We start from the raw sequence: 25,901 nt of genomic DNA, 5'->3' as shown, positions 1-25,901 counted from the left end.
TATCTATACATAAATATATTGATAATTAATTTTGGTGACTGATTTTAATATACAAATAGTATTTTTGATAAATATATATAAGAGGCACATGGAGATGGTGAAGAGGTTGAAGGTGTGGGCTTATTGAAGTCAATTATTCATAGCCTTGATAAGCATGTCCAAGTTCGTGAAAAGTTTCAATAAATAATAGGGTCTTTCCTACTTGCTACCTGGCACAATAAGCATGAATTGGTTGGCGTTTCTTAATCGAAGCTTGTCTTTTCCCAAACTTAGTAAATTCTTGTAAGAAATAAATACAAGAGGAGGACAAGTTCACATGACCACATAGCTTTGGTGGCCCATGGCTGATGCCACCGTATTTATTCGTTACTTTGTTTGCTTCTATTTCAATTGTCACAAACTGATTTATTTCATTAGAAATATGAAAAGTGGAATCACTAGTAAAAATAAAATGAAAAGTTTGCCAATATTAATTTAAGACAAATATAAAAAATGTTGATTAGATCTTTATCTTTATTGAGATAAGATAAGGTTATATATATTACGGTTTCTTTTGTCTGATGTGATGTTGTAACCAACCAATCAATCACTAATTAATAAACAAAATGAAAGAGGCTAAGGCATGTGATATGAGTGGCAGAGTGAAGGAAAGCAATGAAATTGAAAGGATTGAAATCCCAAATATGTTTGTTGTTGTTGTTAGTGTTACTCCTCAATTTCTCCCTTGTTTTCTTCACTCCCTCAAATGAAGAACGACACCGTATGATTCATAGAATTCACTCAGATTCTCCCTTCCCACCTTCTATTACCAGAGGCAACCAACATCTAAAAGAACTTCTCTGCACCGCTGCAAATAATGATTCACTAGTTCATACAAGGATCACTAGTTTGGAGAGAATTGAAGGTGGTTTGGCACGGGCACGAGCCTCCATTCTTGAAGCTATTAGGTCCAGCAACCACACAAAACCAAAAGGATCCATTTACTTGAATCCTCACGCTTTTCACCGGTAAGTTGCATACTATTTTTTATCTGTTTTAACTTCTCTTTGCATACCCATAAATGGTTAAACAAAAGTGTACACCCACGTGTAATTTGTATCTTAATATATATTCTATACAAATGTCAGATTTAGTGGTTGATTTTTGGTTTAATTAATCTTTATAGTTTGGTGAAATTTTTAATTAGGTCCCTATACTTTTTTTCTTTTTAATTGGGTCCCTGCACCAAATTTTTTTTTTCAATTAAGGCCCGTTTGGATATGTTTATAAGTGACTTTTTTTAACTTTTAACTTATAAAAAGGTGTAGTATTAATGTTTGGTACAATTTTCAAAACAAAATTGTAACTTTCTAAAAAGCTACTTTGATGCTTAAGGAGAAGTTAAAAAAATGGCTTCTCTCATAATAAAAATCTTTTTATTATTTTTCTTTTAAAATAAGTACTTTTAGAACTAAAAAACCAAACAGAAAATAACTTTTTAATAAGCTACTTTTAATATAAGCATTTATTTTTTAAGCTATTTCTTCAAAAGTAATTTAATTAAATTGTTTACCCAAATTAGGCCTAAGTTCCTCTTAGTAGTAATTGGCTTAATTTTATAGGGATCCAACTAAAAAAAAGAATTGGTACAGAAACCTAAATAAAAAGGAAAAAAATATAAAGACTCAATTAAAAAAAAAATGGTGCAAGAACTCAATTAAAAAAAAATATAGGATTTAATTGAAAATTTTGTAAAATTATAGACATCAGCAAAGTAATTAAACCTTGATTTTTTTATGTACACAACATAACTATTTGACTATCAACTGTGTTGGTATAATCACATAACTAATGTAATGTAAGAATGGAACAGGAGTCAGAATGAGATGAAGAAGAGGTTCAAAGTGTGGGTGTACAAGGAAGGAGAACAACCATTGGTGCATGATGGACCTGTTAACAACAAATACGCGATTGAGGGACAATTCATTGATGAAATAGAGAACAAGAAGGGCAACTTCATTGCTAACAATCCAGAACATGCCCATGTGTTCTTAATTCCGTTGAGCATATCAAAGGTGATTCGGTATGTTTACAAGCCAAGAAGGTCGAGATATGACTATGACCCTGAGCGGCTACAGCGTCTGGTGGAGGATTACATTGCTGTTATTGCAACCAAGTACCCTTTTTGGAACAGAAGCACAGGTGCTGACCACTTTCTCATCTCATGCCATGATTGGGTGCGTATCTTCCTTTTATGGAAAAGCTTCGTACGGTTCTTAAATATTATCTTCACGTCAAAATAAGGTGGAAATTCAAATGCAATCGATTTCACGTAAAGTTGATACGTGAGAGTTGTTAAATAATTTGACTAAATTTTTATCTAACGGCTCTTAAATATCAACTTCACATGAAATCGACTTCACCTGAATTTTCCCCTTAAAATAATTGCATATAAATTTTCAATTTTTGTAATTACACTTTATTCAATTAACACTAAGACTATATTTATAAGTGAAAATTTAGATACAATTAACTAATTGAGAGTGCGTTAGACAAAAATTTAGTCAAATTAATTAACTCATTTAATTATTTTTAACTATCAACTTAACGAAAAGTTTGCTATATTTATATAATTGAATTCATGGAACAGGGTCCCAGAATTTCATATGCGAATCCCCAACTCTTCAAGAACTTCATGAGGGTACTATGCAATGCCAACACCTCAGAAGGCTTTCTGCCCAACAGAGACGTGTCCATCCCGGAAGTGTACCTGCCAGTTGGAAAGCTAGGCCCACCAAACACGGCCCAACACCCCGCTAAAAGGACAATACTAGCCTTTTTCGCAGGTGGGGCGCACGGTTACATTAGAAAAAGGCTGCTCAAGCGTTGGAAGAACAAGGACAAAGAAGTCCAAGTCCATGAGTACCTTGAAAAGGGCCAAGACTACACAAAGTTGATGGGCCTAAGCAAGTTTTGCTTGTGCCCTAGTGGATATGAAGTTGCAAGTCCTAGGGTTGTGGAAGCAATTTATGCAGGGTGTGTCCCAGTTATCATTTGTGATAATTACTCTCTGCCCTTCAGTGATGTCCTTAATTGGAATAAATTCTCCATGCAAATTGAAGTTGGAAGAATACCGGAAATTAAGACTATTTTGCAAAATGTAACACAGGATAAGTATATGGAGTTGTATTTTAGTGTGAGGAGGGTTAGAAAGCATTTTGTGATAAATAGGCCTGCAAGGCCATTTGATTTGATTCATATGATACTTCACTCAATATGGTTAAGAAGGCTAAATTTTCGGCTAGTAACTTCATAATAAGGTGATTTCTACATAGTCTCTTTCTTTCTTTAAAATATATATTTTTTTGGTGTTGTCTTTGAAAAATTAATCAAAAAATAATAATAATTGAATATTTATGTGTATTGAATATGTTAATTTTAAATACTTTTGATATTTAGTTACTGTATATATAAATTTTAAGAGAAAACGTTATACATTTTCAAAGAAAAAAATAATAAAAAATAATTGGTAAGAGATACAGGTGGTAACTGCCACATGTTTTACTTATTAGTTTTGAAAATTTATCAAGAAAAATGCTTGGATAAGCAATTTTTAATATTTTTTTTGTCATTGTTTAATCAGCATAAATAATAAATTATTTTTAATAAATAAATTGTATTAATTTATGTATCTAAATTTTAAATGTAAATTGTATTAATTTATGTATATAAAATTCTGGTTAATATAATATACTTTTTATGTATAAAACTTCTATAAATATGGGTATAAATTATTATTGACCAAATGTTGGACAAAAATAATAATTTTTACAGTTATGCTACACATACAAGTCTTTTTGGCTTACAAGTCTTACAAGTTGCGCAAAACCCAACAAAAACTACTCTCACCCAACTCAAGCGTGTTAAACACGCGCGTTACTCAACCGTTTTCAAAGCGCGCTACTCACCATTATGAACGACTCTTCTTCTTCTTCCTCGATCAAATCCACAACCGTCGAGATTTAAGGCACATTCGAAAACTCTGAAGAAACTTTCAAACTCCTCGCCAACACTCGACGAAATCAACAAGCAAACATCAAAATCGCCATAAAAAAACACCGAAAAGAAAGAAGAAATATTATTCAAGGTACTGTTTCACTAATCTTCTAGGTTTTTCAGATTTCTCTTTCTGATTTCGAAGGCGAAGCATTATATCGTCGTATTTCTCTTTTATTAAGTAGATTCATTATATATTCTTGGTTTACAGTAGATATTACTCTTCTAGTGAAACTGTTCAAGTCGGTTATACTATTTTACGTACTTTTAGTGAATGGTTTAACGTATTTTTTTATCTGTTTTTGTGCATGTTTGCATGTTTTGAAGTGAGTTTGTATACATATAAATTTTGTACTATATTTAAAGTGAACTAATATTTAGGTGTATATGGCCGATTTTTTGGTGTATATCAATCAAATTCGAATGTGACTGCTGCTTCTAGTGACATTTTGGACCTAAATATCATTTTGAACTCATATAATATCATGTAATCCAAAAAAAAAAAAAAACAAGTGTATGTGTCTGGTATATATATCAAGAGTATTCAAGTGTAACTGGTGCTGTTGTACTTGTGCTTGAGCTTGTAGTGTCATTGTATGCATGTTTGGTTGACTGGTGCTGTTGTACTTGTGCTTGAGCTTGTAGTGTAACTGGTGCTGTTGTACTTGGGCTTGAGCTATTATTTGGGTGTATCTGGCATTTATTTGGGTGTATATTGCTGGTATTTGTGTGTATGTGGATGATATTTGGGTGTATATGACTGTTATTTGGCTGGTATTTTATCTATTAACAATATTTTTTATTCCTTACAGTAAAAATGACAAGCAAGAGCGAAGGTGGAAAAAAATACAATATAAGCAAGAGCGAAGGTGGAAAAAAATACAATATAATAAGCACGCACGCACGCACACGCACGCGCACGTGCACGCGCGCGCGCACACACACACACATATATCTCGTAGACCAAGTTAATTTTTCCTAGTATAAATATAGCTTATTTAAATGACTCTCATTTTGCTTTGTTTACAACAAACCATTTTGCTTTGTTTACAGCAAACCAAAGATTTGAGATGCTCCACGCGGCTATTGAATGAAAAGTTTAAAAAAATAAGTGAGGCAAAGAAGGCCATCGTTTGGAAATTAGGATTTGGTGGTCTGATGCACATCCCGCCGATGAATGTGCCACACAAACTGTTGAAGGAGTTGGCTAATTCCTTTAATTTGGACAAAAACAAATTGGACACAAAGGCAAAGTTCGTTGAAAATTAAACCCAAAAAAATAGGAGTTGCCCTTGGTATCAATGTATCAGGTAACTGATTACAGAAAATCTTTATACTTGTATTTTTTGTAATCTATTCTTTGTAGTATATTATTCTGATCTCATGCAATCAAGAAACAAATTTAGGTGTATATGGCTGGTATTTGAGTGTATTTCAAGTAATTTGGAGTGTAATTGGTTTTCTTTTTTATAGGAGACCTATTTCCCGAAAAAGTGACTTTTAAAGACCTTTATGAGGAGAACAAATAAATTTTTAGAAGGTTCCAGGGGAAAACATTAAAGAATCTGACCGATCAGATGATGAATATTGGTGTTGACAACGATCAAGATCGCATAATGTTCAAGAGGATTTTCATCCTCTATATTCAAATGGAATTCTTGTTGCCAACTACCATAAACAAAGTATCTCCTGGCCACATAGCTCCAATTTTTCGACTGAACAACATAACAGAGTGCAACCGGGGCAGCCATGTCCTTAATTTCATCATCAAAGGCATAAGGAATTACCATTTGAAAAAGAAAAAATTGATTGATGGCTGCCTCTATGCCTTGATGATAGTATATTTTCATCTAACAAAACACACACACAAGAAAGGAGAAGCAATCCCTGGACTGCCCTGGGTTAGCCATTGGAATAAGGAGCTACTGGTTGCGAGGATCAGAGTAGAAATTGATGGCCATATGGTAACTGAACATAATATTTTCTCTACTTTGGGTATATTTTATTTATGTAGATGGTGTAAACTAACGTTTCAACTGTTTCAGGGCATTGTCAAGAAGGCGAAAGTGAAAAAGAAATTGAAGAAAATGAAAGAGAAAGAATAGAAAGAAAAAAAGAAAACGACAAAAAAGAATAAGGTAAGTTCATCCGAGAGTGATTTATCGGAGAGTAAATTTACTTTTTTCTCTGAGCCTGACTTTGAACAAGACTCAGAGGAACCAACAAAAACAAGGAAATAACCCACCAGGATCGCTAAAAAGTAAGTAATATTTTTTAGTGTATTTTGTCATTTTTAGAGTGTTTTTTGCTAATGATTGTTTGCTCTCTAGAATGGTATCCAGAAAAAGGAAACAGATTGTGGAGGATTCCTCTTCAGAAAGTGAAAGTCAATCCGATGATGAGTAAGATTCTCAAATTGTCATTCCATTGCTTTCTTTTCTATTTATTATCGAAATTTGATGTATTACCATAGTGTTTCTCATTTAATTTCAGAAGCGAAGAATCGTCATCAATAATAAAACAAAAATCAAAGAAAAAATTCAGACTCCACCCAAAAAGTATGCACTGCTTTCGGGAGTATTTTATCATCAATTTTGTTGTGTTTGTCTAATTCATACTTTTTTTTATTTTCAGGACGTAATCCAAAAAAAGAAAGCATATTGTTGAGGATTCGTCTTCTGAAGAACAAATTGAATCCTATGATGTGTAAGATACGTTGTAAAGCTATCTTGCCCTTTATCTTCAAAATTTTATTATTAACATATTCTTTTGCATGTACTGTCAGAACTGAAGAAATAGAAGAATTCTTCAGAGAATCAAAAAAGAAAAAAAAAACCAACGAAAAGGATATACAAGAGTATGTTGAATTTGGGTGTATATTGCCAACTTTAAGGGATTTTTTGTTGCTGATAATTATTTTTGCTTTCCCACGATGAAGGAAGCTGGGCTCCCATCGACGGAAGCTCACTATGATTCATTCAAAACGTAAGATCATTTATTTGATAGAATTTTGAGATCTTGATTTAATTAAATAGTATTTTTATTGAATGATGTTTATTCCATACTTAGAATGCCAGAGGTGAACTTAGGAAGCGAAAATGATCCTGTGTTTCAAATACAAACGGATCAAAGCAGCGTAAACAAACTGCGGATAGCATGTAATTTCTGTTTCTAATGTCATTTGCTTAATTCTTTTGTTACCATCTACTTCTAATTCTGTATATATTTTTTTTAGAAAAAAAACCCTTTAATGTTTTATTTAAGAAAAAAGGCAGGAAAAAAAGAAAAATCTGCAACTACGTAAGTTCTCAAAAAACAGAGCCTGTGTTTTTTTTAATACTTTAGGTTTATTTTTACATTATTTTGGTGGATTTCAGGTTGGGCTTGGAAGAAGAATCAGTTAGTGACCAAGCTCAATAGAAGATGATCATTGTTCAGATGGAGACATATTCACAATCTGAACCGCTTGATATGTGAGTTTTACAACTAAATTTCAACCTTCTAATCATCTATTTTAAGGGAATTTTTTAACTTTTTATTTTTGTCTTGTTTAGAGTTCTGATTCAAGTATGCATGCCTCTGTCGCAGACAACAGCAGCAAGCCCTGTGCAAATTGAACCATCCCGCTAAAGTCTCCGAGCAAGAACATTAGCGAAGAAACAATTAAGGGGTAAGGAATAATATTCGGGTGTATTTGGTTATTATTTGAGTGTATTTTTTTCTTATTTGGGTGTATCTCATATGAATTGAGCTGTAATTAATTTTTTTATAATTTAAATCCTTTTCTCTAACCCTGCAGCACCCCACAACCCCAGTAACCTACTGAAATCACACCTACAATGCTAGCAGCTCCTTCTAAAATGTAAGTTCTACACAATATAACTCTCTTTCGATATCATTTGTCTATTCTTATTCTTATAGTATCGTATTTGTCAACACGCAGTAATCAACCCCCTGAAGCCACTGCTGCATTGATGATGATCGCCAACACGGCATCCTATGTACCAAAATAATTTTTGGCGCTATCATTCAGCCTTGGCTTCACTTATTCGAGTCAGGAAGAAACGCTAACTCAGGAGGGGCGACCGGGATCTGAGAAGGGAAAAAGTCTTGAGACACCAATACTAATTAAAGAATTAGAGGAGTTGGTGGAGAAACTGCAAACACTGGAGTTGCGGCAGCATTGAATTTCGCAGAGGATAAAAGTCCCTGTTCAAAAAGCAGCCTGCCGACCAATTTTTTGAAAAGTTTGAAACTCTTGCAAAGAGGACGGAATTGTCGGCTGACCTGAAAGAAAAGTGCTACCTTTGGACCACACATGTAAAGACCTACGAGGATGGAGGTACTAATGAGTGAGAGCTAATGTGCATCCTCAATGCCTAACAACCAATGCGATTGTCAAGAATTCACTTCGCGTCTCTAAAAGCTAGTACATATATCGAAATTGAGGTAATATTAGAATAAGATTAATGATTTTATTATGAGATGTGACTACAATGTATGTTAATTGATGTAATTAATTTGGATTTTTTGTTTTTCTAGATTGTCACAGGTATGTGTCTGACATTGAACAAACAAAATATTAGAAGATTTGAAGAACAAAATTACTGTCTCTCCCTACTATTGTGGTAAGGTGTATTGAACTCAATTTTGGGTATATTTATGTAACGTATTGGATGTAGTAACTATTTCTTTCGGTGTTACACAAATGCTGCAGAACATGGCTATTGGAAATCATAACGGCGGCGATTTCTTACATGCAAAAAATAAGAAGTCGTTTGACATTCAAGACTATAAAATGTTTATACATTTTTTGGATCTGAAAGAATTGGTATCCCATCCATATGTAAGTTTTCGTTTCTAAAACTTCTTATCACAATTCGTTCGTTATGTGCCAATTAAGCTAAAACACTGTTCAATGTGGTCATACTTCAGATATTTGCACCTGTTTGCAATGGGAAGCATTGTTGGATAAGGTTGGCTGATGTTAGAAAGAAAAAAATTTGTATCATTGACCTGTATCACAAGAAGTGTCCCTCCCCAAACAGATTGAAGCTTAATAAATTTGTTGTAAGTTGATTCTGTTATTTGTATTTTAATATTTGGGTGTATTTTTGTTCAAAATAAGGTGTACTATAGGATACTTTGAGTGTAATCAGGTATTAAATTTAGTTTTTCTTATATTTTGTTTTTTGTTTTTAGGGGTATGTGATTTCCAGAATGAGGGTATATGCCGGGGGCACCTTCAGGAAAGACGATCATGAAATTGAACTGTCATACATCAACATTGCAGGCCAAAAATGGAGTATAAATCTTTCTCTTTGAAAATTATGTATTTTCTCTTGTTGTCCTATTTTAATTTGCTATTTTTTTTGTTTTCAGCTATGATTGTGCAGTTTATGTAATGAAATAACTTGAAATAATCGAGCCTTAAAACATTAGAAAGGAAAAATATAACTGAGAAAATTGGACACAGGTAATTGTGTTTAAAAGTATATAACTCTCTATTACTTTAATAAATTAACAGAGTTCAGTAAAAGAATATTCTTTAAACTGTAGGCGGAGGTGGACCACTTTAGAATTGAATACGTTTCGTGGATTCTGTTTCATGAGATGAATCAAGACAGAGATACAGTCATTAAGGAAAGTGAAACAATAAGATTGTCCAAGCCATCTGAAGTGTTGTTGAGTCCATGTTGTCAAATAGATTCAGATGGTATTGATAGTGATTAGTTTGAGTGTTGTGTAGTCTCGGAATAATTTGAACACTTTTTTGCAAAATTTGTGAATATTTAATCCAATATTATTATAATTTTTTTTGCCTAAATAAACTGTCTGTACTGTATTCAAAAGCTGTTAATTACAGGTTCAAAAAAATCAAGGAAAACAATACCAAACATACTAATACGCCGAATTACTTTTATAATACACCCAAAAATAACCAGAATACACCCAAATTGAGTGCTTACATATTTCCATGGAAAAACCAACCAAGAGTTATGGGAATTCAGAAACTTGAATTATTAACCTCTTTAAGAATTGAATTATATATGTATTGCAAATTTAAAACAAACAGATATAAACAAGATACTAATTTCCAACACAAACAACAGCATCTCAAAAAATATAAAAAAAGGAAATGTCAAAAACAAGAGAATGCAGAAATACACCTAAAAATTTATCGGTACACCCAAATACTGTCACTATACACCCAAAAACATATCCCCTACTGCTGGATCTCTGAACTGATAATGCATAACATGTCTATGATATTGGCTGGAATTTGGTTGTACAACTGATGTGCCATAAAAAATGTTCTACTGGAAAAAATAAACTTACATATTAACAAAAATATTTAAAAAAATAAACTCAATTACCTCCTGTTTAAAGAACATCACTTTTACCTTGCTTAGAGTTTTCGTTTTCTTTTTCTTTGAGACATTTGCAATTTGTTTGTCCAACTTTGAACCTAGACTATTTTTGGGATGTCCTCTTGTTCTCACCCTTGGAGGGCTTTGAAGCTGTTAACGAATTCCAATTTAGCATCTTCGTGAGATAACGAACACGTCCCCTTCCTTTTGGCTTTCAGTTCTTGCATCTCAACCACGACGTTATCATAGGCGCGGTATAGAATGTCAGTGAGCTCTTCAGATTATGATAAAAATTCGCATATATTTTGCGAACGAAATACCAATTCGTCAAACATCTTGCTTCTTGGCTCCAACAATGGCTCGTCGTGGCTGCTCTTGATGTGTGTGTGTCTCCTCTTTACGTTCTGGCTCCATAATTCCAATATATATCTTGGTGACACTTTGTTTACTCATTCAAAGCTTAACACGCTTAGGGCGTGACGACACAATATCCCTCTTGACTCAAATAATAAGCATTGGCATTTCACTTAGGCTGCTACCGAGTCGAATGTAACCACAAACCTGTTGAATGTTGAGTTGGAAACTTGTTCTACAACTTTGTATACCGAATAGCCTAGAGCGGTGTTCGTTGACCTTGTGATGCAATTCACCTTCCCTTTAAATTGTGCTTGTACTTTCCTAAACTTCTGGTGAGTGTACACCTGTTGAAACTAAGCTTCTATTGAGGATTTCGTTGCACACGGTATGGTAGTGTGAAAATTTGCAGCATCCGATTTTCTCTCTCTTTGCTCCCTGCTTCCAAGGCAATTATCGTATTGTTTGACGAATTGGATAAGTGAGCTGTTCCGCATAATGAACTTGTTAAAAAAGGCATGCATGCTCTCGCTCCTTTGTGTGCTTCTCATCCCGGCCCAGAAGTAGTGATCGAGATAAATTGTAATCCATATATGACGGTCTTCATAAAACTCTGCAAAAAATACCTAAATTAGAACTATAATACACCCAAAAACATGCAATTTATACCTCTGTTGTAGATTTTAAAAGACATTACCTGAAAGCCACTTGTTGTCCACAAGACCATACTTCATCAGAAAATCATTCCAATTCCTATCCAATGATTCTTCGGTATGAGAGTTCCAAACAACATGGCTCATGTCTTGTTCGATTTCTAGGTGTCTCTTGTAGGTGTTTAATTTGCTTGGAATCTTCTTCATGATGTGCCAAATACACCAACCGTGAATTGTTGTGGGCATACAAGTCTCGATAGCGCTTTGCATCGATGCACATTGATCGGTGAGAATCCCTTTCGGAGTATTTCCTCCCATGCAACGAAGCCAATATTCAAATAACCATTTGAATGATTGAATATCTTCGTTTTTCATCAAAGCGCATCCCATAAGTGTTGACTGACCGTGGTGATTTACCCCAACAAAAGAACCAAAAAACAGATTATACCTGAAACAGATTACGACAAAATAGAATTGAAATCGTTAAATACACCCAAATATTCACTGTCTACACCCAAAAACATCCAATATACACCTCTGCTGCAAATTTATAAAACAACATTAATTCAACATCATAAACCAGAATAGCATATTACCTGTTTGTATTGTAGGTGGTGTCGAATGAAATAACATCTCCGAAATACTCACAGGCAGCCCTGCTCCTTGCGTCTACCCAAAAAACAAGATTAATTGACTGATCGTCCTTGAGTTCGAACTCGAAAAAGAAATTCTGATTCTTCTCTTTTATTCTTAATAAGTATTTCTCGAATTCTTTTGCATCCTCTAGTTCCAAAATATTTCGCACTTCTCTCGTGATGTAATTTCTCACATCTTTTTTTATAAAATTTAACTCGCGGTGACCCCCGGCTGCTGCCACAAATGATTGGTAAGTTTTGCTTAGTCTGATTCTGGCTTCCTCGTTATTCTCTATTGTACGATGCACGGGCATGCTTAGTTCCCTGTCATGTTTAAGCATCTCTGCTTGATTTGCACAGCAAGGATGTGAATGATGCAACACGACCTTGGAAATGATTCAAATACCGATGTCCTTTAATATGTGTATATAAATTCTTGTGGGACAATTTAATCCTGTTGAGGGGTTTTTCTTCTCCGTCAGAGATATTTTCGATTTCCATTTTTCCTCTTTGCTACATGTAATCAATTGATTCTTAATTTCGTTTTCCTTCTTATTTATGCTCCGAACTCTTGTAGAAAAACCTGCAGCTTTCGAATAATCCTTGTAGAATTTTGCAGCATCTTCAAGGATGTTAAAAGTCATCCCAACCTTGGAAACAAACTGCTCATCAACATTATAGAAGAACTGCAAAATACACCCAAAATAGTTCACAATACACCATATTAAAACAAGCATAAACTATAGAATGCAAATACAAATATAAAACCATCATAAAAAATAACAAAAATCATATTCATGGATCATCATCAAACAAAAACTAAACTAATTCAACTAAAACAATAAGACAACTCACCCTCGGTCAAATGGAAAGTCAGAACCTGTCAATACACCCAAACTTTTCCACTGTACACCCAAATAGTTCTCATTTACACCCGAAAAGCTGATATAAAATGCAGAAAATTCATTAGAACTAGTATATTACATTCAATTCAAACAATAAATAGCAAATTTCACAAGCAAGGTTCGCAACATTATTCAGCTCCACAATCATAAACTACTAACAAAAATATTAACTGGAATTAAACCACACCTCAGAAACTTCATTGGATTCAAATTCAAAATCCACTTCGCTCTCTGGTTCAGCACAATCTGAAGTTGAATCATCCATTATCTTCAAAACGATTTCATAGTTTGATTTCAGAAACAATAGAAATCGAGAAAAACAAACAAAGAGAACGCAGAGAGAAACGTACGTAAACGCCGAAGGAGAACGCAGAGAAAAAGGCACGAAAGAGATCGTAGAGAGAAGACAAGAAAACGCAGAAGAAATTCGAAAAAGAAAAAAGTCTCCTTTCAAAAAAGAAAATTATATATTCGCACGTTAATTAAAAAAATTGTTAAGAAACACGTGGACCAGACGTGCCAGAAGAGGCGCGTTTTAACTATAAGTGAGTATAGTGAAGAATAATTCTAATTTTTATTATTCATATAGCATTGCTAATTTATTAATTCCAAATAACAAAATTGGTAAATAATATTGAAAGTGATATTTTCCCCATATTTCAAAGATAAACGTCGGCTACAAGATAATGCAAAATGTATATTTTGGAATAAATGACTAAAACAAATCTTATTTTGGAAATTTTTCTGTCTTAAAATAGAAAATTTCTCGTCTATAAAAGTGGATATTTGATATTTTCATGTTATCAAAAGAATAAAAATTAGGATATGTAATTATTATTCTATCTCAATCATTATGATTTTTTGTCAAAGAGTTTTACGTATTATTGAGAATATTGAAAATAATTTCAATCATTTATAACACTAAATATATAATCTTTTTATAATACTTATGTATAATATTTTTAAAAAAATATATAATATTTTAAAAATATAACTTTTTATAATATATTTTTTAACCTTTAACTAAACGTCAACCAACTATTGTATATTACATACAAAATCTATATATATTTTGTTTGCAATATACAATAGTTAGTAAATCATAAAATCATTTATACGAATCAAATAAATAAGGCTCAAAATTATAAAGATGTTCTAAATATAATTTAATTACACGTCTATTTTATTTATATCTCTATATAAATTGAATTAATTTAACTCAATTTATACTAAATACATGTAAATATCGAATCAATTATTAATACAGCATATATATCTGATTCAATTCATTATTAATATAACATATTACTACTATATAATGTATATATATATATAGTAAATTAAATAAATTGAATTAATCGTACAAATTATTAAAATTTTTTATTCTTTAAGTTAATTATATATTTATTTTTTGTTAATTTTAAAATATAAATATCAATAAAAAAATATTCTACATTTATATTTAAATAAAATATTAAAAAATTAAAATAAATAAAAATAAAACTTAAATTTATATTTTAGTTTAACTTTAAAAAATTTATATCTTTACAAATTTATAAATTTAAAAAGAAATAAATAATTTTTAAAATTTTTTAACTTATTAGTATTTAAAAATTATTATTGGGAGCTTTGATGTGAGAAAAAGTTAATGCAAACTTTTGTTGTATCATCATGTGATATGTTTACTCCAACTTCAATTTGAGTGCTTTAATTTTTTGCGCCGTTAAATTAAAGAATCATTCCACTGATGGAATCAAAATTTCAAAATAGCTCTCCTATGCTATTTTGGATGGATATATTTTATATTAATTTTTTTAATATAAAAAATTTTGGTAATAATTTTTTATATATTAATATGTTAAAAAATAATTTATAATAAATTTTTAGAAATGATTTATTTTTTGGTCTAACTTTTGAATTTATAAATTTATAAAAATGTAGATTTTAAAATTTAAACTAAAGAATAAAATTTAAATTTCTATTATTATTCTTTTTTTTATATTTTATTTAAATTTAAATAGGAGATATTTTTTATTAATATTTATATCTTAAAATTAATAAAAAATAAATATATAATTAATTATGTACAAATAATAAATTGAATTAGATTTATATGTATATATTGCATTAGTAATATAAATAGAATAAGGTTAATTTAATTTACATGTATTTCGTATAAATCAAGTTAAATTAATTCGAATTACATAAAAATATAAATAGGACAAGCGTGCAATTAAATTCGAATTACATAAGAATATATTATCATTTTGAGCCTCATTCATTCTATTCCGATAAATTACCCTAAATCATAAATAAAATTCATCAGAATTAAAATGCTACATGCATTATTATTGCTGTAAACACGCGCGTATGGCTGCTTAGTGACTTATAAACCCGATTAATTAGGATTTGCTATTTCCTCCGATCCAACTCTAACAATATATTGAAGGTGAGTTTGGTTATGCAAAATTCACAAACATTCATAGCCCTTCAAATAATAAGTTTAGTTTAATCCAAAATAATTAAATCTAAAGTAGTAATAATAATAATAATAATAATAATAATAATAATAATAATACTTGTTTCCCCGGCGTTTCCCAAATTGGTAAGTTATGAATCCTAATTGACAACTGTTGTTACCCCAAAGAATGAAATCACTGACCATTAATATGTTTGCAAAACTGCCATATATGTATATGGAGCGCATTTATACCACCAAAAAACATTGTATTCCACTATAACAACATTTTATCTATGTAGCATTCTAATTAAGCTAGCTATTGCAGGTTCATGTCTAAATCATAATTACACCATTACACCTAATAAGTGTGTATATGAGAGTGGTAATTGGCTCCATCCTCCATATATAGTTAGTGCGCTTGCTCTATGGTTCAAGAAAAGTTTCATGAATTCCATGACCAACTATTATGAACCAACCACAACAAATGAATCTATCTTCTCTCTAGTTACCTTACTGTTTGGTCAACTTCTCTATAACATTTTAATTATTTTTTCCTCCACAATCACCCCTCATGCTATGTCTATGTCCATCTTCTTCCCATCCCTTATAGCTTCTTCCTTTTGTACTAATTAACATAGCTTATAGCTTATAGATATATAGCTACAACTACTACACATACATACATACATATATACATACATATTGATTATTAATTAGCTCACATATAAAACTAAATCACAATTTGTGTGAGAACAATAATAATAGATAGATAGAGAATAGATAGCCATGGCATCATCATCACCATCAACCTTGCTAACAACAAATTCAAGGTTGGTATTCAGTGTAACGATGATGTTCATCATTCTCTTCTTCTTGGCCATATGTGCGTATAATAGTCGAGTTGAATTAGGTCTCCTTTTGCCTCTCAAAACTACTCTTCATTCCAAACATGCTCCTAATAATGTGCTACAACAACAACAACAACATAGTATTCCACCATTGATGCCACCTTCATCCCCTAGTCATGATGTTTCTCATGATTCCACTAGTGGAATAATAGTACGTGTGTATTTTTTTTCTTATCTCTCTTTTCATTTTTTAACAATAATTATGTTTGAATATAAAAAATATCAGCATAATTTTATTATTTTCTTCATTGTGATTATTTGGGAGAATTTAATTATTTTGACTGAAAATATTAATTAATCGTGGTGTATAATAATATATAGCGGAAGAAAAGGAATAATAATAGTTTGGTGAGAATTGAAAAAGATTTGGCTGAAGCAAGAGGAGCAATTCTGAGAGCGATACGGATGCGGAAGTTCACATCGGAGAAGGAAGAGAATTTTGTCCCCATTGGACCCGTTTACAGAAACCCTTATGCTTTTCATCAGTTAAGTAACCATATCACTCATCACTATTATACCATTTTAATTTACTATCTCTTTATGGATAATACTCACATGATAATATTTTTATATGAAAATGACATTATAAATTTTTAAATCATCTAATAGTTTACAATGCTATATTAATGTAAAAATATCATCATAAAAATATTCACCTCTTTTTATAATATGATGATATGATATAAGTTATTATCATAAAAATATTCACCTCTGTATGTTGATGTATGTAACATTATATATATTGAGAAAACAATATTTTGAACTAAAAGCTTTCCACAAAAAACAATCTGAAACTTTTCTAGCTAACCACACTTTCATCTGCCCACGCAATTTGTTTATTTATTTACTTTTTGGTATGAACATTAGCACAATTTAAAGAACATCAATAATATTCACTCGCATTATTCCATTTGCTCCCTTTCTATCCCTTGGAGCTATATATATATATATGGGAATATGATTAGGTCACACGTTTACCTCTGAAGTATGATCATCTAGATCTTGAACCGAAAGGAAATATATAAATATAAATTCATAATAAAAGGTAATCAATCATAAACGTTAATTTTTTTTTTTTTGGGGGGGCATGTTATGAAATTTAGATTTCACATATACTCTATCAATTATGATTAAGTATACGGCATGGCGAGATACGTGTTTCTTTCTTTAAAAAAAATAAATGAATAAAATCTAAAATTTTAATGATTGAGACATTTTAAAAAATATTGTTATATATTGGTATTAATTGATATTTTTATTTTGTTTTGAAATTTTGCGTTGATTTTTACCTTCAGGAGTCACTTAGAGATGGTGAAGAGATTCAAAGTGTGGACTTACAGAGAAGGAGAACCACCATTCTTCCATGAATGGCCCATGAAAGACATCTACGGGATTGAGGGACAGTTGATGTCCGAATTAGAAAATGATTCAAGCCCATTCTGGGCCCATAGCCCAGAGGAGGCCCACGCGTTCATGATGCCCGTAAGCGTGGCGGAGATCGTACATTATCTTTACCGTCCTCTGGTGAGCTACTCTCGCGGCCCACTGATGAGAGTCGTCATTGATTACACCCAGACCATAGTCCGCAAACACCCTTACTGGAATAGGACCAACGGCGCTGACCATTTCATAGCCTCTTGCCATGACTGGGTACTTATTTTTACTCCGAGTTAAGTTTCAAAATAGTTTTTAAATACGCCGTATATTAAATTAGTTTTTAAAATTATAATTGTATTAATTATATTTTTAAAATTAGTAAAAATGCACCAAATTAATTCATATTTGCACTTGACAAAAAAATTGATAGATTAATATGGAGCACTTTTACTAATTTTAAAAATATAATTGATGTAATTAAGATTTCAAAAAATATTTTAGTGCACATGACTAATCTCAATAATCATTTGAGTTAAACTCCTTTTTTAAGCTCACAAGTAATTAGTAATTTAATTGGAAAAGTATAAGTAGACAATAAAAATACTATGCTGGAGATGATATGGAGAGTCTTTATGTTGTATTTTTTTAGGTGTTGATCGTCTAGTTGTCTTTAAGTTTGCTCCACTCTATTGTGTTGAGCTCCTTTATTTCAAAAAAAAAATATTAAACAATGTGAACAATGAATATGTTGGATGTTCAATTCAATAGGTATGCAGATGATTATGTTCATTATTTTTAATTAGATGGTTACTTCTTTTGATTCGATTTACTCATGCACATTTAACAATAGTTGAATGTTCAATTCATTAGGTGTGCAGATGATTATCCTAATGTTAAGGTTTATGAGGTAATTTAGGAGTGGAGTGTTTTTTATTTTATTGGATCAATTTTAAAGTCTATTGTTTACATTGTTTACAAAAGTCATTGTTTACCTAACAAAATCGTTAATAATTTTGATGGCTACTCACATAAAAAATATATTTTCTGATAAAGATGATAGTTAATATATTAAATTATTTAATATTTTTAACTATTTTTCATAAAAATATGTTCATGTGCATAATTACCAACAGCTCTGTGTATTTCATAGTCAAATTCAGCAACAAGATATAAATTCCCTATTGATTCATGCATAGTTTCCTACTACTTTTCTATTGATTCATTGACATGCCGAATCAACTTATTTATTATTATTTGTCATTTAACATTTTATAAATTTTACTTAAATCAGATATATAATCATTCAATAATTAATGTGAATCTAGAAGTGAGTTAAGCCCATACGTAAATTAGTTTAAGATCAATTGACTCTGTTGAAGCCTTTATGAATTAAACTTATGTAACATTCTGCATCATGATACAAAATTCCTTGGTGTGACGAGATGATAGTAGATGTCCACAAGAATTAAGTCCATGATAGCATCTTAACTGATTCAAATTATGCAAGCAACAATTTTATGTTTTCAACATAAAAACTGTACTATGATACAGAAATTGGAATGAATGCATGCATGTGTGTTGATTGTTGCAGGCACCAGAAATCTCAAGAAAGAAATTAGGGAAAAAGTTATTCAAGAACATAATAAGAGTTCTATGCAATGCTAACAACTCAGAAGAATTCAATCCCAGCAAAGATGTCTCAATTCCCGAAATCAAAGTGCCTTACCACCTTTCCCAACTGCACCCAATAAACAACCACCACCACGGCCATAACCACAAAACAATACTCGCTTTCTTCGCCGGAGGGTCTCACGGTAGCATAAGGAAGAAGCTTCTAGATCACTGGAAGGACAAAGACAAAGAGGTCCAAGTCCACGAGTACCTTCCACGTGGCGCTGACTACAAGGCTCTCATGGGACAGAGCATGTTCTGTCTCTGTCCGAGTGGCTACGAAGTTGCAAGTCCTAGAATCGTGGAGTCCATTAACGCAGGGTGTGTTCCTGTGATTGTTTCGGATTACTATGAGCTTCCGTTCAGTGATGTTCTTGACTGGAGCAAGTTCTCGCTGCATGTTCCATCGGAGAAGATAGCTGAGATCAAGAACATATTGAAAGGTGTGTCGTACAAGAAGTACTCCAAGATGCAAAGGAGGGTGTTACAAGTGCAGACACATTTTCAGTTGAATCGACCGGCTAAGCCGTTCGATGTGTTGCATATGATTCTTCACTCTATATGGCTCAGAAGGCTCAACATCAGGCTAGCCAATTGAGATGAACATTGTGTACACTGTATACTTCACCTTAGTAGCCCAATAAGATTACTTGAGTTTCAGGTTGAATGTAAGACTTTTACATGTGAGCCACTCACATAAAAGACGTTTAAACTGTATTATTTCTGTTATAATTAGATTATACAAATTGATTTGACCAAAAAAATCAATGAACTATAAACTTTGAAAAACCTAAATCTTAATCCCTTGACGGCCTAGAGAGAAGAGAAGAGTTAGAATTTAGAGTTCATAAAATAAAATTAATAATATATAACAAGAGTATTTTGTCATTTTCTATAATAAGAATATTGTAGTCATTTTTTATAAAAAAAAAATTAATTTAGATTGGTTCAAAATTTAGTTCATCAATTTTTTTATCAAATTAATTTGTCTAATTTAATTTTGACAAAAATAATACAATTTAATCAATTATATATATTGAATTTTAATTACTAAAAAATATTTTAAAAAAAAGACGCGAAGTTTGAATCTCTTTTTTTTATCAGTTTAAATTTTTTAAAAATATTACTTTATACAGTAATATCACAGTTTCTATTACCGAAAGAAAATTTCATCATAAAAGAAATAAAAGGAGAAAGAACACCTATATAATATTTATGTAAACTCAAAAAGAAATTATTTAAGAGAGTATATTAAAGATATAATTATTTATGTATGGGTCTATAATTGTTAATGATTGAGTTATTTGTTCAAATTTGAACTAATTTCAGTTTATTTGTATACTAATTGAGGATCATTTTTTTTACTAAAGATAGGGAGACTCGAACCCGCGACCTCTTAAATGAGTATGGGGAGACTATGCAATTTGAGATATAACTCATTGGTAATTGAAGATCATTTGATGCTTCTGATAAGTATTGACTAATTTTTTTATTTCTTAAGTAATTTCGGTTCATTTATTAATTTAATTGAGATTCATTTGGATCTAGAAATGAATTTGATGTGTTTTAGTTGATGATTGAATTTTTGTACTGCTTGTTTAAATATAAACTAATTGAATGGAATGGAGTGGAATCTAATACAATTGAATAAAATGATAATGAATAATTTCATTCTTCATCGCTAAAAAATTTGGTCAGTGAACCTCAATTAAGACAAACACATCGAAGTTATTTCTAAATTCAAATGGATCTCAAATAAACTAAGAAATGAACCAAAATTATTTAAGGAATAAAAAATTTAGTCAATACTTATCAGCAGTATCAAGTGAACCTCAATTAACATACAAATGAATGGAAATTAGTTTAGTTTTGAACAAGTAATAAAAAAGACTAAATAATCAACAAAAACACGTACAATTTATTTCTGGATTCAAATGAACCTCAATTAAACTAAGAAATAAACCGAAATTACTTACAGCCTGTTTGGACACCTTTAAATGATGGAATTAGAATTCAATTCCATAGTTTGGAACAACTAACTCATTTAATGAGATAGAATTGAATTCTATTGTTTGGAATGACTTGTTGATGAATTACATTATTTTTCTAAGACATTTTTACCCCTCAATAAATATTAAGTATAATTTAGATAGGGGTATTTTTGATATTGCATAGTTTAAGTGAGATTTAGGTGAGAATTGATTTTGAAATCAGACCAAAGTAGGTCTGATTTGTAAACGGGGTAAAATGAGAATTGAAATTATCACCGGAATTCAACTTCATGCTTTTTTCTATTCCAAAGCAAGGAATAGAATTCAATTCATCTATGATTTCAAATCAGATGCATTCCAAACAGGCTAAGGAATAAAAAATTTAGTAAGCTTATCAACATCATCAAGTGAATCTAAATTAATTTAAAAATGAACCGAAATTAGTTCAATTTTGATCAAGCAATAAAAGAAACTCAATCATCAACAAAAACCCATGGAATTCATTTGTGCATCCAAATGAACCTCAGTTAAAAGCAAGAAAAGAAAAACGCAACAACAATAAAAGAAACACGCGAAGAAGAAGAAAGAAGAAAGCGAAAAAGAAGAAGAAATGCGAAGACGGAGAAAGAGAAAAGCTAAAAAGAAGAAGGAAGAACAAAGAACGCAAAGACAAAGACGAAGAAGAATATGTTTTGCGTTATTGAAACGCGCGTGTGTATATGCTAGTATGATGAGAGTAATTTTTGTTGAATTTGAGACAATTTGGTTGGATTTAGTTGCCAAAAACACTTAGATGTGTAGCTGAACTGATATCGCACATCAATTTAATTTTCCTAGTGTTTTTTCCCGATGTTTCTAGAGCATGACAAGGCGTATCTATCGTACAGGAAGGGGGTAGAATTAGGGCAGTTACGTGTGTGGTACCAAACAATGGAATGTGAGCAGTTCCATTGATTTCAAAGTTTCAGAACAAATAAAATATCATCCACGTTCCACTTTCACAGGGCAATGACCCACTGTGCTAGTCAAAAGTCAAGACTCAAGTCTAGCCATGAATATTTAGTCTTCCCCACTTTTAATTTGGACAAAGATAAGTAACAACTAACAGCACATCCATCAATAGCAACTATATACAAATTTAAAGTAAGGTTTAAACTTTAAACTAGTAGATTAATTATATCCGAAGCATGGATCTTTGTATAACATTATTGTTGAGGTGGGCTTTGGGACTAGTGGTTTGCATGATGGTTGTTATGGTGAATGATAGGAATATAGGACATGCATGCAGTGAGGGAGAAAGGATTGCACTTTTGAAGTTAAAAGATGCTATCAATGATCCTAATGGAACTGCCTTACCTACTTGGGATAGCCACAACAACAATGATTGCTGTGATTGGGAGAGGGTCATATGTGACAACACCACCACAAACCCAAGGCCAGTAGTAACACAACTTGTTCTTGATAAGATAAGAGATGTTGAACTCGCTAATAATGCATATTGGTCCTTAAATGCTTCTTATCTGCTTCCCTTCTCTGAACTTCAAGTGTTAGACTTGTCCTGGAACTATTTGACAGGTATTATTTGTATATACCTATGATATGATTGTATTGAATTTGGTTATGGTCTTATGGCTGGTTTTTTTCTTCATATTTGTAACTTTCAATAGCTCTGGGGCAGGTGTAAATGGTGTTATCAGATTAAACAACTTGCAAGTTCTTAGTTTAAAGGGGAACCCTTTAACTCAAGTTCCATCTTTGGATGAATTGCCAGTGGTTCAGATGTTAGATCTATCTTTCACAGGTCTCACCAATTTTCATTTTCTGCAAGGTAACACTTGGAGAAAGATTGCATTTATTGTATGGTTTGATAATTTCTTGTGAATCTTTTGGATACTCAAAAGTGTGTTTTTTTTTTTGGCCTGATTAAAGAAATTTCTACTTTAAGCAAGTTGGAGGTCCTAGATCTTGGGAATAATTTACTCTCTGGAAGCCTACCAGGATCAATTGGAAACATTACATCTTTGCAAGCTCTCTCTCTTTCTATGAATAATTTAGTTGGCTCTTTACCAACTCAAGGTGAGTTTTATTCACATATATAATTTAACTTTTAAGAACTCTTGCTATTAGTCTTAACCATGCACAAAATTACTGCAAGATCACAAATTTCCCTTTATGCAGGAGGCTTATGTAAGCTCAAGAATCTTCAGCACCTGGACCTTAGCCACAACCAGTTTGTAGGACAGATTCCACTATGTTTTAGCAACCTAACATCTCTCCATGTATTTGATGTTGCACATAATCAGTTTCAAGGAGTTTTCCCTTCTTTGTTCATGTCTAGTCTCAAATCACTATCATATGTTTCTCTATCTAATAACTATTTCCGAGGCTCCTTTAGCTTCAGTTCACTTGCCAATCACTCTAACCTTGAAGTCTTTGATCTGTTTAGCTACAATTCTCAATTGAAGGTTGAAACTGAGAATCCTCCTTTCATCCCTTTGTTTCAATTAAAGGTCTTGCGCTTATCGAATTGCACGCTCAATGAACACACCAAGGGCATTCCTAGCTTTCTTTTATACCAAAATGACTTAAGAGTGATTGATCTTAGCTATGACAGCATCATAGGAAGGTTCCCCCACTTGATACTGATAAATAACACAAGACTAGAAGTTCTTGATCTTGGTAACAATTTCTTGACTGGACCCCTTGAGCTCAATTGTACTTCAAGATATCAAGATATGAATACTTTGGATATTTCACACAATCCTATCAAAAGCGAAATTCCCAGTTGTGTTGGCACCATCTTTCAGAATTTAAGAGTCTTGAACATGTCCAAATCTGAATTGCATGGTGTCATTCCAGCTTCAATGGGACATATGGCCCTGCTTATGATATTAGATTTGTCATCAAACAGTTTGTCTGGCCTATTGCCGGCTGAGTTCTTGGAAGGTGTGAAGTCATTGGAGTTTCTGAAGTTATCTAAGAATAACCTGTTTGGTCCAATATTGTCTTCTAAAGCCGAGTTAGGCCAATTGCGTGTTTTGCGCCTGGACAATAATCGCTTCACCGGAGAGATCTCAGATGTGTTCATGAATAGTTCTCTGCTAAGAGTACTAGACATGAGCTACAATCATCTCAATGGAGAGCTACCAGGTTGGATTGGAAGCTTTCAACAATTGAGTTCTCTACTGTTGTCCCAGAATAATTTGCAGGGTGTCATACCTCAAGAACTTTGCAAACTAAACAGGCTTACATATTTAGACCTGTCTAAGAACAATTTCAATGGAACTTTGCCAAGTTGTTTTGACATGTCAAAGTTGAGGTACTTACATCTGCAGGGAAATCAGTTCTCAGGACCCATTCCCAATGCTTTGGCCAACTCTTCCTTGCTATTGACATTGGACTTGATGAACAACAAATTCTCAGGTGAAATTCCAAGTTGGATTGGCACTTTTTCAAACTTGAGAATTCTCCTTCTAAAGGGTAACAACCTTGAAGGTTCCATTCCCACTGTGATGTGTCAACTAAGGCACATAAGCATATTAGACCTTTCACACAATACATTCTCTGGGGAGATACCTTCATGCTTGAATGATGCATCTTCAGGACTCTTGGATCCATTAGACAATATCATATTTGGTGAGTATTTCATAATGTTCCCCATCAAATTCACCAAGTACATATCTGAAAATCTACTTCATGTAGATAATGGCATCGATATCCAAGGTCTCGTCTCGGACGAGGAACAAGAAGTGGAATTCATGTCAAAGAGTAGGTTAGAATCATACAAGGGAAACATATTGTACTATATGTCAGGAATAGACCTCTCTTGTAACATGTTAACAGGTGCAATTCCTCATCAAATTGGAAACCTTAGTAGCATTCATACCTTAAACTTGTCAAATAACCATTTAAGTGGTCCTATCCCAGAAACATTTTCTAACCTCAAGCAAGTAGAAAGCTTGGATCTTTCACATAACAAATTGGTTGGTCACATTCCTTCAAAATTAGTAGAGCTATATAGCTTGTCAATATTCTCTGTGGCTTACAATAATCTGTCTGGAACAACACCGGAGACCAAATACCAGTTTGCAACTTTTGGAGAGAGTAGTTATGAAGGGAACCCTCTTCTTTGTGGACCTCCATTGCAGCATAGTTGTACTTCAATCTCTGGTGGAGAATCGGTAATGCATTCAGATCTTCATGCAGAGGAAAATGAGTTCAGAGACAACTTCATGTGGAGTTTTGCAGCAACTTTTGTTGTTTCATTTTTAGGTGTCATAGTCATTGTATACTTCAACCCTTACTTTGTATCAAGAATCTTTTCATGCATGTATCGTATCATATGAATTTCGCATGCATGCATGCACTGAACTTAACTGCATGAAGATGCACAATCAACTACAATGAGCTATAGCATTCTTATCAAATAATAAATTATTTTCATGTTAGACATCGGTTATCGTTTTGCAATCAGTTGTAGGAGTTTATTAGTCTAATTTCTTTAATAGATGAGACCATCATAATATTTGGGGATAATTAG

At 32.2% G+C, this 25,901-nt stretch overlaps 3 protein-coding genes across 4 annotated transcripts; all 3 read left to right on the top strand.

Moving 5' to 3' along the window:
- The first annotated feature begins 424 nt into the window (after positions 1-424).
- On the top strand, positions 425-3,313 carry LOC112723318 (probable glycosyltransferase At3g42180). Of its 2 annotated transcripts, none has more exons than XM_025774643.3 (3): positions 425-1,007; positions 1,853-2,216; positions 2,630-3,313. In XM_025774643.3, the coding sequence occupies exons 1-3, from the start codon at positions 655-657 to the stop codon at positions 3,293-3,295; spliced, it is 1,383 nt and encodes a 460-aa protein (XP_025630428.1). In that variant the 5' UTR covers positions 425-654; the 3' UTR covers positions 3,296-3,313. The 2 variants fall into 2 exon arrangements, with proteins under 2 accessions (XP_025630428.1, XP_025630429.1); XM_025774644.3 differs by having other exon boundaries at positions 565-1,007; positions 1,853-2,181.
- Positions 3,314-15,993: 12,680 nt separating this feature from the next.
- On the top strand, positions 15,994-20,149 carry LOC112723317 (probable glycosyltransferase At5g20260). Its single transcript, XM_029290030.2, has 4 exons — positions 15,994-16,473; positions 16,644-16,807; positions 17,618-17,972; positions 19,291-20,149. Exons 1-4 carry the CDS (start codon positions 16,201-16,203, stop codon positions 19,966-19,968), a joined length of 1,470 nt encoding a protein of 489 aa, XP_029145863.2. The 5' UTR covers positions 15,994-16,200; the 3' UTR covers positions 19,969-20,149.
- Positions 20,150-22,368: 2,219 nt separating this feature from the next.
- LOC112722124 (uncharacterized) lies at positions 22,369-25,811 on the top strand. The gene is made up of 4 exons (XM_025773095.3): positions 22,369-22,936; positions 23,040-23,189; positions 23,291-23,437; positions 23,540-25,811. Exons 1-4 carry the CDS (start codon positions 22,549-22,551, stop codon positions 25,705-25,707), a joined length of 2,853 nt encoding a protein of 950 aa, XP_025628880.1. The 5' UTR covers positions 22,369-22,548; the 3' UTR covers positions 25,708-25,811.
- Positions 25,812-25,901: the final 90 nt, after the last annotated feature.

The sequence above is a fragment of the Arachis hypogaea genome, chromosome 11, assembly GCF_003086295.3.
Source record: "Arachis hypogaea cultivar Tifrunner chromosome 11, arahy.Tifrunner.gnm2.J5K5, whole genome shotgun sequence".
NCBI classification, from domain to species: Eukaryota; Viridiplantae; Streptophyta; class Magnoliopsida; order Fabales; family Fabaceae; genus Arachis; species Arachis hypogaea.
The sequence above is the reverse complement of the archived record's forward strand: the minus strand, read 5'-3'. Positions and strand labels throughout refer to the sequence as shown.

Bases quoted from the DNA above. Each gene is read 5' to 3' on its own strand.
- LOC112722124 (XM_025773095.3), top strand. From the start codon at position 22,549: ATGGATCTTTGTATAACATTATTGTTGAGGTGGGCTTTGGGACTAGTG. The intron at 23,190-23,290 runs GTAACACTTGGA...GCCTGATTAAAG, and splicing joins CAATTTTCATTTTCTGCAAG to AAATTTCTACTTTAAGCAAG. The intron at 23,438-23,539 runs GTGAGTTTTATT...CCCTTTATGCAG, and splicing joins TGGCTCTTTACCAACTCAAG to GAGGCTTATGTAAGCTCAAG.
- LOC112723317 (XM_029290030.2), top strand. From the start codon at position 16,201: ATGGCATCATCATCACCATCAACCTTGCTAACAACAAATTCAAGGTTG. The intron at 16,474-16,643 runs GTACGTGTGTAT...AATAATATATAG, and splicing joins ATTCCACTAGTGGAATAATA to CGGAAGAAAAGGAATAATAA. The intron at 16,808-17,617 runs GTTAAGTAACCA...TTTTACCTTCAG, and splicing joins AACCCTTATGCTTTTCATCA to GAGTCACTTAGAGATGGTGA.
- LOC112723318 (XM_025774643.3), top strand. From the start codon at position 655: ATGAAATTGAAAGGATTGAAATCCCAAATATGTTTGTTGTTGTTGTTA. The intron at 1,008-1,852 runs GTAAGTTGCATA...AGAATGGAACAG, and splicing joins AATCCTCACGCTTTTCACCG to GAGTCAGAATGAGATGAAGA. The intron at 2,217-2,629 runs GTGCGTATCTTC...TTCATGGAACAG, and splicing joins TCATCTCATGCCATGATTGG to GGTCCCAGAATTTCATATGC.